The sequence below is a fragment of the Lithobates pipiens genome, unplaced genomic scaffold, assembly GCF_037356315.1.
Source record: "Lithobates pipiens isolate NorthernLeopardFrog02 unplaced genomic scaffold, aLitPip1_a1.2 Scaffold_8, whole genome shotgun sequence".
NCBI lineage: Eukaryota > Metazoa > Chordata > Amphibia > Anura > Ranidae > Lithobates > Lithobates pipiens.
The window spans coordinates 396,072,649-396,084,776 of record NW_027507903.1 but is presented as its reverse complement, the minus strand read 5'-3'; the positions used below and the strand labels follow the sequence as shown (position 1 = coordinate 396,084,776).

Genomic DNA, 12,128 nt, shown 5'->3' with positions numbered 1-12,128 from the left:
CTGGCTACAAGGGGCGAGTTCAGAGGGTGGTGATAAATGGGGAATACTCAGAATGGTCAGAGGTGGGAAGTGAGGTCCCCCAGGGTTCTGTGCTTGGACCAATCCTGTTTAATTTGTTAATAAACGGCTCAATCTCTGTATTTGCAGACTACACTTATCTAAGCAGGGTAATAACTTCTCTGCAGGATGTGTAAAATGAGAAGAAAAGGGATTTAACCGTAAACTGTGTAGACCAGGGATATGCAGTTAGAGTACCTCCAGCTATTGTAGCACTACAAGTCCCATGAAGCATAGCAAGACTCTGACAGCCACAAGCATGCCAGCCAGAAGCAGAGGCATGATGGGACTTGTAGTTTTGCAACAGCTGGAGGCCCGCTAATTGCATATCCCTGTCGTAGAGGGTTCTTTACTGTAAGAGCGGCAAGGATGTGGAATTCCCTTCCACAGGCGGTGATTTCAGCAGGGGGGCATTGATAGTTTCAAAAAACAATTAGATAAGCACCTGAATGACTGCAACATACAGGGATATACAGTGTAATACTGACATATAATCACACACATAGGTTGGATTTTATGGATTTGTGTCTTTTGTTTCAATCTCACCTACGATGTAACTATGTACCATACATGCCTTAATATTTGATCCATGTGGTGAGTAAATATAGTTGGTGGAGGTTGGGCACACTGCTGGTGACAGAGTGGTGTACCTTTGCGCTTTGGGAATTTTTGCATGCACTATTTGACAAAGAAGACTGAAGTTCATATATGTTGACTTTGGGACTATTTATTTTACACTAAAAGCACTTTTTATAAGGACTAACTTTGTTTACATATATTCTGTTTGGCAAAGCTCCTTAGTACAGTAGTACCTTGGATTACAAGCATAATCCCTTCCAGAAGCATGATTTTAATCCAAAGTACTCATATATCAAAGTGAGTTTCCCCCATAGGAATCAATGGAAACTCACTTAATTCGTTCTACAGTGACTGCTGGTGTATGCAGTACTATATGTGTCCAGAGTTGCGGACTGATGATGATGATGCCAAAAAGTGCTTGCTAATGTGGAACTAAACCCTCCTATCGTTTTCAGCCAAGGAAGCTGCCCTCTTTGCCTCTGTTTGATCTTCAACTGCCATGATGCTGCACATGTGATCAGTTATAACACCAACCATTTGATGGTGTCACAGTTTTGTTGACAGCAAAAGCAAATGGGACAGTTACTTTCCTGGCACATGTCGAGATGTAACTGTTTTTTGAAACCTAAATTGATCTGTTTAATTCTGCTTCAAGGCTTTGGGAGTATAGTTTACAAAAAAATACCTGTTGAATGGTTGAAAAGGATGGACTAGTGTTTCTTTGCAATTTGACTAACTATGCAACTACGATCTGCCAAACATACTTTACACTCAGCTCCTATTTTCTTCCTTTTGTGAATTTAAATAAAAATGCCTTTTAGTGGACTGAAATTGACTTGGTATCAGCCCAGTCTAGTTTTCTGTTATACTGAATCCCACCCAATAACTTAATTGCCACAATATAGGAACTAATGGTTCTGTAATTCAACATAATAACTGTTAAGCCCCATACACACTATCAGTTTTTCTGCTGAGTTTTTCTTTCAGATTTACCAAACCATTTAATATGAGGTCAAACCTTAGGAGTTTCAATTTGTATGCAATCAGGCAGACCCTTGCACTACATGGTTTTGGTAAATCTGAAGGAAAAATCAGCAGAAAATCTGATAGTGTGTATGGGGCATCAGGAATCCTTGAGATAACAGAAGAACTGTGGACAGAATAAAGAATGTCTCTGTATTTCTGACATGATCAACAACCGATATAATAAATGGTTTGAATGTTATATTAAGCAGGCCAAAACTGAGCACATAAGATGTTTATTAGTAGGGTTTACATACACTTTAAAAGTAGGTATCTTTTGGTTCCTGCTTTGTTGGGTTGTTCATTTAGTGGATTTAGAGATACTACAGGTTTGGTTTAATTCCTTTGACAAGTTCATACATATGGTATGCTATAATATACTGTACATGTGATATTACGCTATATAATATAAATGCCTGTTCTGTATAACAACATCTTATGTGTTTATTCATTGTATGCACTCAGAAGCAAGGTGAAGTTAGTAAAGCTGCAAGTGCAGACAGTACAACAGAAGGGGCACCGGCCAATGGATTCACAATCCTTTCAACCAAAAGTCTTTTCCTGGGACAGAAGGTATTTCTCACTTTATTAAATGGTTACAGTAATGCAGTCTAGAAAATATACAGAAGAAGACAGAGTATATTTAAACTGGTTACAAATACATCCCAGTTTTATGTTATACGTAGTTACCAACTAATCAAATTATGGTAACGAAGGAGCAGAATATCAAAACTATATGCTCAAGGTTTATGTACTTAATGTGCCCTGTTTTAAGGCACATGGTCACTTTCTACCTATAACATATTTGCTATGCATTTTAGATTTTTTTTTTCAGCTATGTGAAATCACTTTTAGTTCCCTCTTTAGAATTCTGTACTTTGTCCTTTTGATCCCACTTGATTATTTTTTTTTGATTGCCATGTGTAATTTGTAAGCACGTGTAGGCCCTAAGTGTATAGAACATATGGCTGTCTTAATCACTATAACTTGATTGTAGCTGCCACTCATGCACAGTTAAACTTACAACATCCTCAGGAGAGGAGCAATAAATGCAGGAAAGTTTCAGATAACCTAATTAAAAAACAGTTGTAAGCAAGCATGCAGGTAATTTAAAAACATAAAAAGAAACCATATATTTCTTTCTTTTATTTGAGGTAAAAAAAAGGTAACATAATTGGCAAGTTGCTTGCAAAAGATGGTTGATCATATTCATGAACGAATATGTAAAAGTTCCAAACGCTCATCAGAATTTTTTTTTTTCTTTAAATTAAAGTTGATATTGTTAGGAAGATGTATGTTTAAACACAGCTGACTTTCTTTCTAGTAATCTAGTATGAAGAGTACCAACTGATCCTTTCAAATGGCAATTTCACTTTTATTAAAAAATAATAAATGCTGCATAAGCCTTTTTTGTTATTTAGCCTTAAAAAAATTACTTTATTTAATCTGCAACCAGCACAGATTATCTAAATATTTATTGTATGGGAAAGTTCTGTACACTCTATAGTATTGGCTCACTGTTTTACCCAATATTCCATCATGTCATACCGCATCATCATGTATAAGCTTATATACAAATAGTGAAAGGTAGGGTCAAAAGAAAAAACAACTCCACAACATTTGTGGGGTTTTTTTTCTTCTAATTTAAGATGCAGATTTTAGAGCAACAAAGGGCTAGAGTCTTTGTCAGGTTTACATTGTCATATCTTTGCTAGATAAATTTACATTGTCCCAGTGGCTATTTTCACAGAAACAGAAATTGATGTGAAATTCAAAATGATACAGTTGTGAGCAAAACAAGAGATGAGGGGTCATCTTCAAATGGGAACACTTTTTCTGGTGACAACAGAGGGAAACTACTCATGTTGTAAACATTTCCTCTCACTTCTTGTTGCATCTACAGGACAAGAAGTGAAGGGGAATATCTCCAAAGGGAGATCTGTGTTCCTCTTTGGGATATTTCCTGTCACTTGCTGTGAAGTGATATGATATCTCTCCAACTGCAAAACAGACAAATACAGCTTTTTGTTAGTGGAGAAGGCTTAGAACTTCTGGCAATGTTTTTATTGCTGCCTGATCCTTCCTGCTCTGGCAATGGTTTTCATATCTCATAAACCCCTATTTTTTCACAATAGAATATAGAAAATGTATCAAATGTTGAACTGAAAGAATGTACCATTTAATTTTAAAATTGATGGCAGTAACACGTCTCAAAAGGGTTGGGACAGGGAGACAAAATGCCAGCAAAGTAAGTGGTACTCGCAAGGAAGAGCTGGTAGGTTAATTGGCAACAGGTCAGTAGCATGACTGGGTATAAAGACCATCTTGGAGATTCACAGTGTCTCAGAGGTAAAGATGGGCAGAGGTTTACCAAACGATTTCAGAATAATCTTTCTTAATGCAAAATTGCGAAGACTTTAAATATAGCATCCTCTTGGTCTTAGTGGACACTCTGACACACCACACAGCAACCAAAACCCTTATAGGTTTGCTGCTATTTTATGCCCGGAAGGCAATATTAATAAAATGAAAGCAAATGGAGGGGCCCTCCTTTAACTTTTGGAAGGCCTTGGTTAACTCCGCAATTCCCCTTTATAAAGCCACATGCCACTCTTAGGGATGCCGAGTAAGTTTGACAGTATAGAATATTTGGCTTGAGTCCCTTGCCATTAATCCCACTCAACCTAGTACATATACCTTTCTTAAGGGTGTTTCATCATGTATAGATTGTGTTGCTTATGAAGTTTCTTATGAGTGTATTATTCTTCCTAAATGAATGAGCAGTCCACGTTTTAAATTGGTACATGATCTTGTTTTGGTTGCTAGACCATAGTTACAAAAAAAAGTAAGCTTTGTACATTTCCGACCCAATCTGTATTGTAAACTGTTTTCTACTTTTGGAAAAAAACAATAAACAGAATTTACAAAAAAAAAATAAAAAGTTTATATATCATCCTCTACAGTACATTGTATCATCAAAAGATTCATAGAATCTGGAGAAATCTCTTTGCACAAGGGACAAGGCTGAACACAATATTAGATGCCGTGTTCTTTGGGCCTTTAAAACCAGCATGATTCTGTGATGGACATAACTACATGGGCTCAGGAATACTTCCATAAATTACTGTGAAGTCTGTGAACACAGTTTACCGTGCCAGTCAAAAAAGCAAGGTAAAGCTCTTCTTTAAAGAAGAAGCCGTATCTGAACATGGTCCAGAAACTTTGCCTTCTTCTCTGGGCCAACGCTTAATTAAAATGGTTTGTTGGAAAGTTGAAAACTGTTCTGTGGTCAGATGAGTCTAAATTTGGCATTTGTCTTTTTTGGCAACTATGGGTGCCATGTCCCCTGTACTAAAGAGGAAAGAGACCTTCAGGCCTGTTATCAGCTCTCAGTTCAAAAGTCTGCAACTGTGGTGGTGTGCAGTGCATAAGTGCGTATGAAATGGGCAGTTTGCACCATCAATGCTGAAAAATATATCCAGACTTTAGGGAAGGCCTTGCATACTTCAGCAGAACAATGTTAAACTACTAATGCATCTATGACAACAGCATGGTTTTGTAATAGAAGAGTCTAGGTGCTTGACTGGCCTGCCTGCAGTCTGGACCTTTCACCAATTAAAAATATTTGAAACAAAAAATACAACAAAGATAACTCAGGACCATTGAGTAGTTAAAATCCTATATTGGGGAAGAAGAATCCTATTTCAAAGAAGAATGGGACAACATTCCTCTCCCAAACCTCCAGCAAGTGGTCTCCTCAATTCCTAGACATTTACAGCGTATTAGAGGAGGGGATTCTACACTGAGGTAAACATAGCACTGTTGCAACTTTTTTGAGAGAAGTTGATGCTATTAATTTCAAAATTATCTTTTTTTTTCTTAAAATGGTACATTTTTTAACCACTTCAGCCCCGGAAGAATTTACCCCCTACCTGACCAGAGCACTTTTTGCGATTCGGCATTGCGTTGCTTTAACTGACAATTGCGCTGTCGTGCGACGTACCCAAACAAAATTGTCCTTTTTTTCCCCACAAATAGAGCTTTCTTTTGGTGGTATTTGATTGCCTCTGCGGTTTTTATTTTTTGCACTATAAACAAAAAAAGCGTCAATTTTGAAAAACATTCATTTTTACTTTTTGCTATAATAAATATCCCTCAAAAATATATAAAAACTTTTTTTTCCCTCAGTTTAGGCTGATATGTATTCTTCTACATGTTTTTGGTAAAAAAAAAAAGAATCGCAATAAGAGTATATTGATTGGTTTGCAAAAAGTTATAGCATCTCCAAATAGGGGATAGATTTATAGCATTTTTATTATTATTTTTTTTTACTAGTAATTGCGACGATCTGTGTTTTATTTTTTATTTTTTCATGATTGCGACATTATAGCGGACACGTCGGACAATTTTGACAAATTTTTGGAACCATTAGCATTAATCCAGCGATCAGTGTGATTAAAAATGCATTGATTACTGTAAAAATGTCACTGGCAGTGAAGGGGCTAACACTCGGGGGCGGTAAAGAGGTTAACTGTGTCCTCTGTTAGGTGATTTTAACAGAAGGAGGAGGGGACTAACTAGAGGAAGTGACGGATCGTGGTTCCTAGCTAATAGGAACACACGATCTGTCACTCCTGTCAGAACAGAACAGGGAAGTGTGTGTCTACACACACTCGTCCCTGTTCTCTCTCCTGGTCACGAGCATCGGCACCCTCGCTGTGCAGTGGGTGCACACCTGCTATCTGGACCCCGCAAACCAACATATAGTTACGTGGTTTCATGCAGGGGAGCCAACCTGCCGCAGTAAAACTGCGGTGGCTGGTCTGGAAGTACTGTAAACTGTGGAAATGTTATCTATTTTCTATTGTGAAAAAAAATATGGGTTCATGAGATTTGCAAGTCATTGCATTTACTTTTATGTAGATTGTATTTCTGACAAGGGATAGGCTTTTTTTTTTTTTTAATACCAAAAGGATGTATAGTAACAGACTTTTTAGGTACCGTAATGGTACATCTAGTTTAGATTTAAGATAATTTTTTGTTAATACCATTTAAAATACGTAAACACATGTTAAACGTAAACAATTATTTTTCCAAGACATGCTCTAACCCCTAAGCCTTCCTTCCAACACTTATTAAAAAGTATATACAGTAATATCTATACCATTACATTAATTCATTCAGTCATTATGAATTTTAAATTTTTTATTTAAATGACCATTTTACATATTATTTTAACGAATTCACGCTGCTTCTTCGAGAGTGATCAAGGTGGTTTCTTAAAGTGACTGTAAAGGCCTTTTTTTTTTTATAACGAACATGTCATACTTGCCTCCACTGTGCAGCTCGTTTTGCACAGATTGGGCCCGAATCTGCTCTTCTGGGGTCCCCCGGCGGCTCTCGCGGCTCCTCCCCACATCCGATAACCCGTTACCTTGCAGGCTCGCTCCCGATTCCAGCATTTGCGTCTATAGAAACAGAATGCCGGACTCAGCCCCGCCCCCTGGTGCCTGCGTCATTGGATTTGATTGACAGCAGCAAGAGTCAATGGCTGCGCTATCAATCTATCCAATCAAGAGCCTGGAGCCCGTGGAGAGAAAGACAGCGTGTCTCTGCTGACCTGAATGAAGGGGTTCAGGTAAGTAAAACGGGGGGGGGGGGCTAGAGGGCTGGTGACTGCCAGGTGTTTTTTCACCTTAATACATAGGATGTTTTAAGGTGAAAAAACACAAACCTTTACAACCCCTTTAATTTAGACATAAAACTACATGTACATTCAATATATAGGCAGATATGTGCCATATTCTATCAATCAATCAATGTTCTGGGAAGGACAGTTGCTAAAAATCTATCCCCAAGATGAATGCAGGGACATAGAGGGAAAGACAGGTCCCTTGGAACCAAAACAGGCTGTGGGTTAATACCACTCTATAATAGTATACAATAAACAAGTTTCACCTTTTTAGAGATCAAACATCTATCTATCTATCTATCTATCTATCTATCTATCTATCTATCTATCTATCTATCTACGATTAGCAATAACAGTATGACCACTGACAGGCAAAGTAACATTGATTATCTCGTTACAATGGCATCTGAAAGTGGGTGGGATATATTTAAGAAGCAAGTCAACATGTTAATCCTGAAGTTGATGTGCTAAAAGCAGAAAAAATGGGCACGTGTAAGGATTTCTGTGGCTTTGAAAAGTGCTAAATTATAATGGCTAGATGACTTGGTTAGAGCAACTGCAAAACTGCAGCTCTTTCGAGGTGTTCCTGGTCTTCATTAGTCAAGACCTACCAAAAGTGGTCCAAGGAAGGAAAACCTGTGAACCAGTGACAGCGTCATGGGTTGCCAAGGCTCATTGATGCATGTGGGGAGCGAAGGCTGGCTGGCTTGTGTTGTGCGATTCAAAAGTGAGGTACTGTAGCTCAAATTCCTGAAAAGTTGCTGGTTTCCGATAGGTGACAGAACACACATTACATTGCAGCTTGTTGCATATGGGGCTGTGTAGCTGCAGACCAGTCAGAGTGCCCATGTTGACCCAAGTCCACAGTCAAAAGCACCTCAAAGTTGCTGGTTTCCGATAGGTGACAGAACACACATTACATTGCAGCTTGTTGCATATGGGGCTGTGTAGCTGCAGACCAGTCAGAGTGCCCATGTTGACCCAAGTCCACAGTCAAAAGCACCTAAGCACATGAGCATCAAAACTGGACCACAAAGCAATGCAAGAATGAAATCAAGAATCATTTGAGGAACACAACAAGTTCAAGGTGTTGAATTCTGCCTAGATCCAATTGAGCATCTTTGGTATGTGCTGGAAAAACAAGTTTGATCCATGAAGGCCCCGCCGCCTAAAACGACAGTACTCAAAGGATCTGCTAGTGATGACTTGATGGCAGATAACCTATCATTCATTTAGAGGTCTAGTGGAGTCCATGCCTCGAAGGGTTATGGTGGTTGGTCATAATGGTATGGTTGATCTGTGTGTGTGTGTATATGTGTATATATATATATATATATATATATATATATATATATATATATATATATAAAATATACATACAGTATCTCATAAAAGTGAGTACCTCACATTTTTTTAAATATTTTATTATATCTTTTCATGTGACAACACTGAAGAAATTACACTTTACTACAATGTAGATTAGTGAGTGTACAGATTGTATAACAGTGTAAATTTGCTGTCCTCTCAAAATAACTCAACACAAAGCAATTAATGTCTAAACCGTTGGCAACAAAAGTGAGTACATCCCTAAGTGAAAATGTCCAAATTGGGCCCAAAGTGTCAATATTTTGTGTGGCCACAATTATTTTCCAGAACTGCCTTAACCCTCTTGAGTATGGAGTTCACCGGAGCTCCAAAGGTTGTCACTGGAGTCCTCTTCCACTCCTCCATGACGACATCACGGAGCTGGTGGATGTTGGAGACCGTGCACTCCTTGCACCACCTTCCATTTAAGGATGCCCCACAGATGCTTAATAGGGTTTAGGTCTGGAGAGATGCTTGGCCAGTCCATCCCTTTACCCTCAGCTTCTTTATCTAGGCGGTAGTCATCTTGGAGGTGTGTTTTGGGTCGTTATCATGTTGGAATACTGCCCTACGGCCCAGTCTCCGAAGTAAGGGGATCATGCTCTGCTTCAGTATGTCATAGTACATGTTGGCATTCATGGTTCCCTCAATGAACTGTAGCTCCCCAGTGCCAGCAGCACTCATGCAGCCCCAGACCATGACACTCCCACCACTATGCTTGACTGTAGGCAAGACAAACATGTCTTTATAATTCTCGTCTGGTTGCCGACACACACACTTGAAACCATCTGAACCAGATACGTTTATCTTGGTCTCATCAGACCACAGGACATGGTTCCAGTAATCCATGTCCTTTATGCCGCGTACACACGATCAAACAATCGGGTGGAAAAGTCCGGCAAACTCAAGTCCGCCGGACAATCCCCCCGTGTGTAGCCTCCAGCATACTTTTTTGACCCGAAAGTACAGCGGACTTAGAAAGTAGTTTTGCACTCCAATCTTCCCGCCGGACTTGCATTTCGGCGGACAATCCGGCCGTGTGTATGCCAGTCCGCCGTACTTTTAAAATGAACGGACTTTTCCCGCCCGGAGAAAAGTCCGCTCATTCGAGCGGGTCTCCAGGTAGGCGGGGCCCGCGAAGGAGACGTCACTGGCCCCGCCACCTGGTATTGACTTAAAGGGGAACCCCAACGCCGAAAAAATCGGCGTGGGGGTCCCCCCCAGGTCCACATCAGACCCTTGTCCAAGCACGCTACCCGGCCGGCCAGGAAAGGGGGGACGAGCGAGCTGCCCCCCCCCCTCCTGAGCCGTACCAGGCCGCGTGCCCTCAACATGGGGGGTGCCTTGGGGAAGGGGGGGCCGCATGGCCCTCCACCCCAAAGCACCTTGTCCCCATGTTGATGAGGACAAGGGCCTCTTCCCGACAACCCTAGCTGTTGGTTGTCGGGGTCTGCGGGTGGGGGGCTTATCGGAATCCGGGAGCCCCCTTTAATAAGGGGGCCCCCGGATACCGGCCCCCCACCCTATGTGAATGAGTATGGGGTACAATGTACCCCTACCCATTCACCTGTAAAATAAAGTACAAAAAAAACACAACACACAAGATAAAATAGTTTATTGCACAGCTCCGGGGGTCTTCCGTCTTTGGGGGTCTTCTCGCCGGATTCCTCCGCTATCTTCTTCTAGCTCTTTGCTAGCGGAGGAGCCCGGCTTTCTTCCTCGCCGCGGCCTCTTCTTCCGACTTCGGGGGTCTTGTCCCCCCTCTTCGGTTCTTCTGCCGGGCCACACGCCTTCTTATAGCTCTTTTACAGGCGGTGGCCCGGTCTTCTGTCGTCGCCGCCGCCGCCGCCTTCCGTTCTTCTTCTTCTTCTCCTTCTTCTTCTGGAGATGTTGACTCAACGCTCTCTCCGGCCGCAATGCCAGGGACACGCTGCACGGCGACTTATATAGGGACAAGGGGTGGGGTCATCGGTTGATGTCACATGTGTTGATGTCACATGGCGACAGTCCCAGCATCCTCCGGGACTGTGACATCGTAAGGGGACGGGGTCACCACGTGACATCAACCCATGTGACATCAACCGATGACCCCGCCCCTTGTCCCTATATAAGTCGCTGCGCAGCGCGTCCCTGGCATTGCGGCCTTAGAGAGCTTCGAGTCAACATCTCCAGGAGAAGAAGAAGAAGAACGTAAGGCGGCGGCGGCGACAGAAGACCGGGCCACCGCCTGTAAAAGAGCTGTAAGAAGGCGCGTGGCCCGGCAGAAGAACCGAAGAGGGGGACAAGACCCCCAAAGTCGGAAGAAGAGGCCGCGGCGAGGAAGAAAGCCGGGCTCCTCCACTAGCAAAAGAGCTACAAGAAGATAGCGGAGGAGTCCGGCGAGAAGACCCCCGAAGACGGAAGACCCCCGGAGCTGTGCAATAAACTATTTTATCTTGTGTGTTGTGTTTTTTTTGTACTTTATTTTACAGGTGAATGGGTAGGGGTACATTGTACCCCATACTCATTCACATAGGGTGGGGGACCAGTATCCGGGGGCCCCCTTATTAAAGGGGGCTTCCGGATTCCGATAAGCCCCCCGCCCGCAGACCCCGACAACCAACGGCCAGGGTTGTCGGGAAGAGGCCGCGCGGTCCCCCTTCCCCAAGGCACCCCCCATGTTGAGGGCATGCGGCCTGGTACGGCTCAGGAGGGGGGGGGGCGCTCGCTCGCCCCTCCTTTCCTGGCCGGCGGGGTAGCATGCTCGGACAAGGGTCTTTTGTGGACTTGGGGGGCGGCCCACGCAGATTTTTTTTCGGCGTTGGGGTTCCCCTTTAAGTCCATACCAGGTGGCGGGGCCAGCGACGTCTCCCTCGCGGGCCCCGCCTACCTGGAGACGCGCTCAAAATGAGCGGACTTTCCTCCGTGTGTGTGGGCGAGTCCGTTCATTTCAAAAGTAGGGCGGATAGTATGGCGGACTTAGTACGGACTTACGCCCGTTCGGAAAGTCCGACGGACAGTCTAGCGGGAAGTCCGCCAGACTAAGTCCGTCGGATAGTCGGCTACGTCTGTACGTGGCATTAGTCTGCTTCTCTTCAGCCGGACAATCCCCCCGTGTGTAGCCTCCAGCATACTGTTTTGACCCGAAAGTACGGCGGACTTAGAAAGTAGTTTTGCACTCCAATCTTCCCGCCGGACTTGCATTTCGGCGGACAATCCGGCCGTGTGTATGCCAGTCCGCCGTACTTTTAAAATGAACGGACTTTTCCCGCCTGGAGAAAAGTCCGCTCATTCGAGCGGGTCTCCAGGTAGGCGGGGCCCGCGAAGGAGACGTCGCTGGCCCCGCCACCTGGTATGGACTTAAAGGGGAACCCCAACGCCGAAAAAATCGGCGTGGGGGTCCCCCCCAGGTCCACATCAGACCCTTGTCTGA

General features: G+C 42.9%; 1 protein-coding gene across 4 annotated transcripts in view; it reads left to right on the top strand.

Moving 5' to 3' along the window:
- The window catches only part of MACROH2A1 (macroH2A.1 histone), a 209,697-nt gene that overhangs the window by 77,248 nt on the left and 120,321 nt on the right, over positions 1–12,128 (top strand). For 2 of the 4 annotated variants that reach the window (XM_077473992.1, XM_077473994.1), the window contains exon 5: positions 2,128–2,232. In XM_077473992.1, the coding sequence (XP_077330118.1) occupies positions 2,128–2,232 (105 nt within the window). Of the gene's footprint in view, positions 1–2,124; positions 2,233–12,128 lie in introns of all 4 variants that reach the window. The other 2 variants (XM_077473991.1, XM_077473993.1) reach the window with 1 other exon arrangement.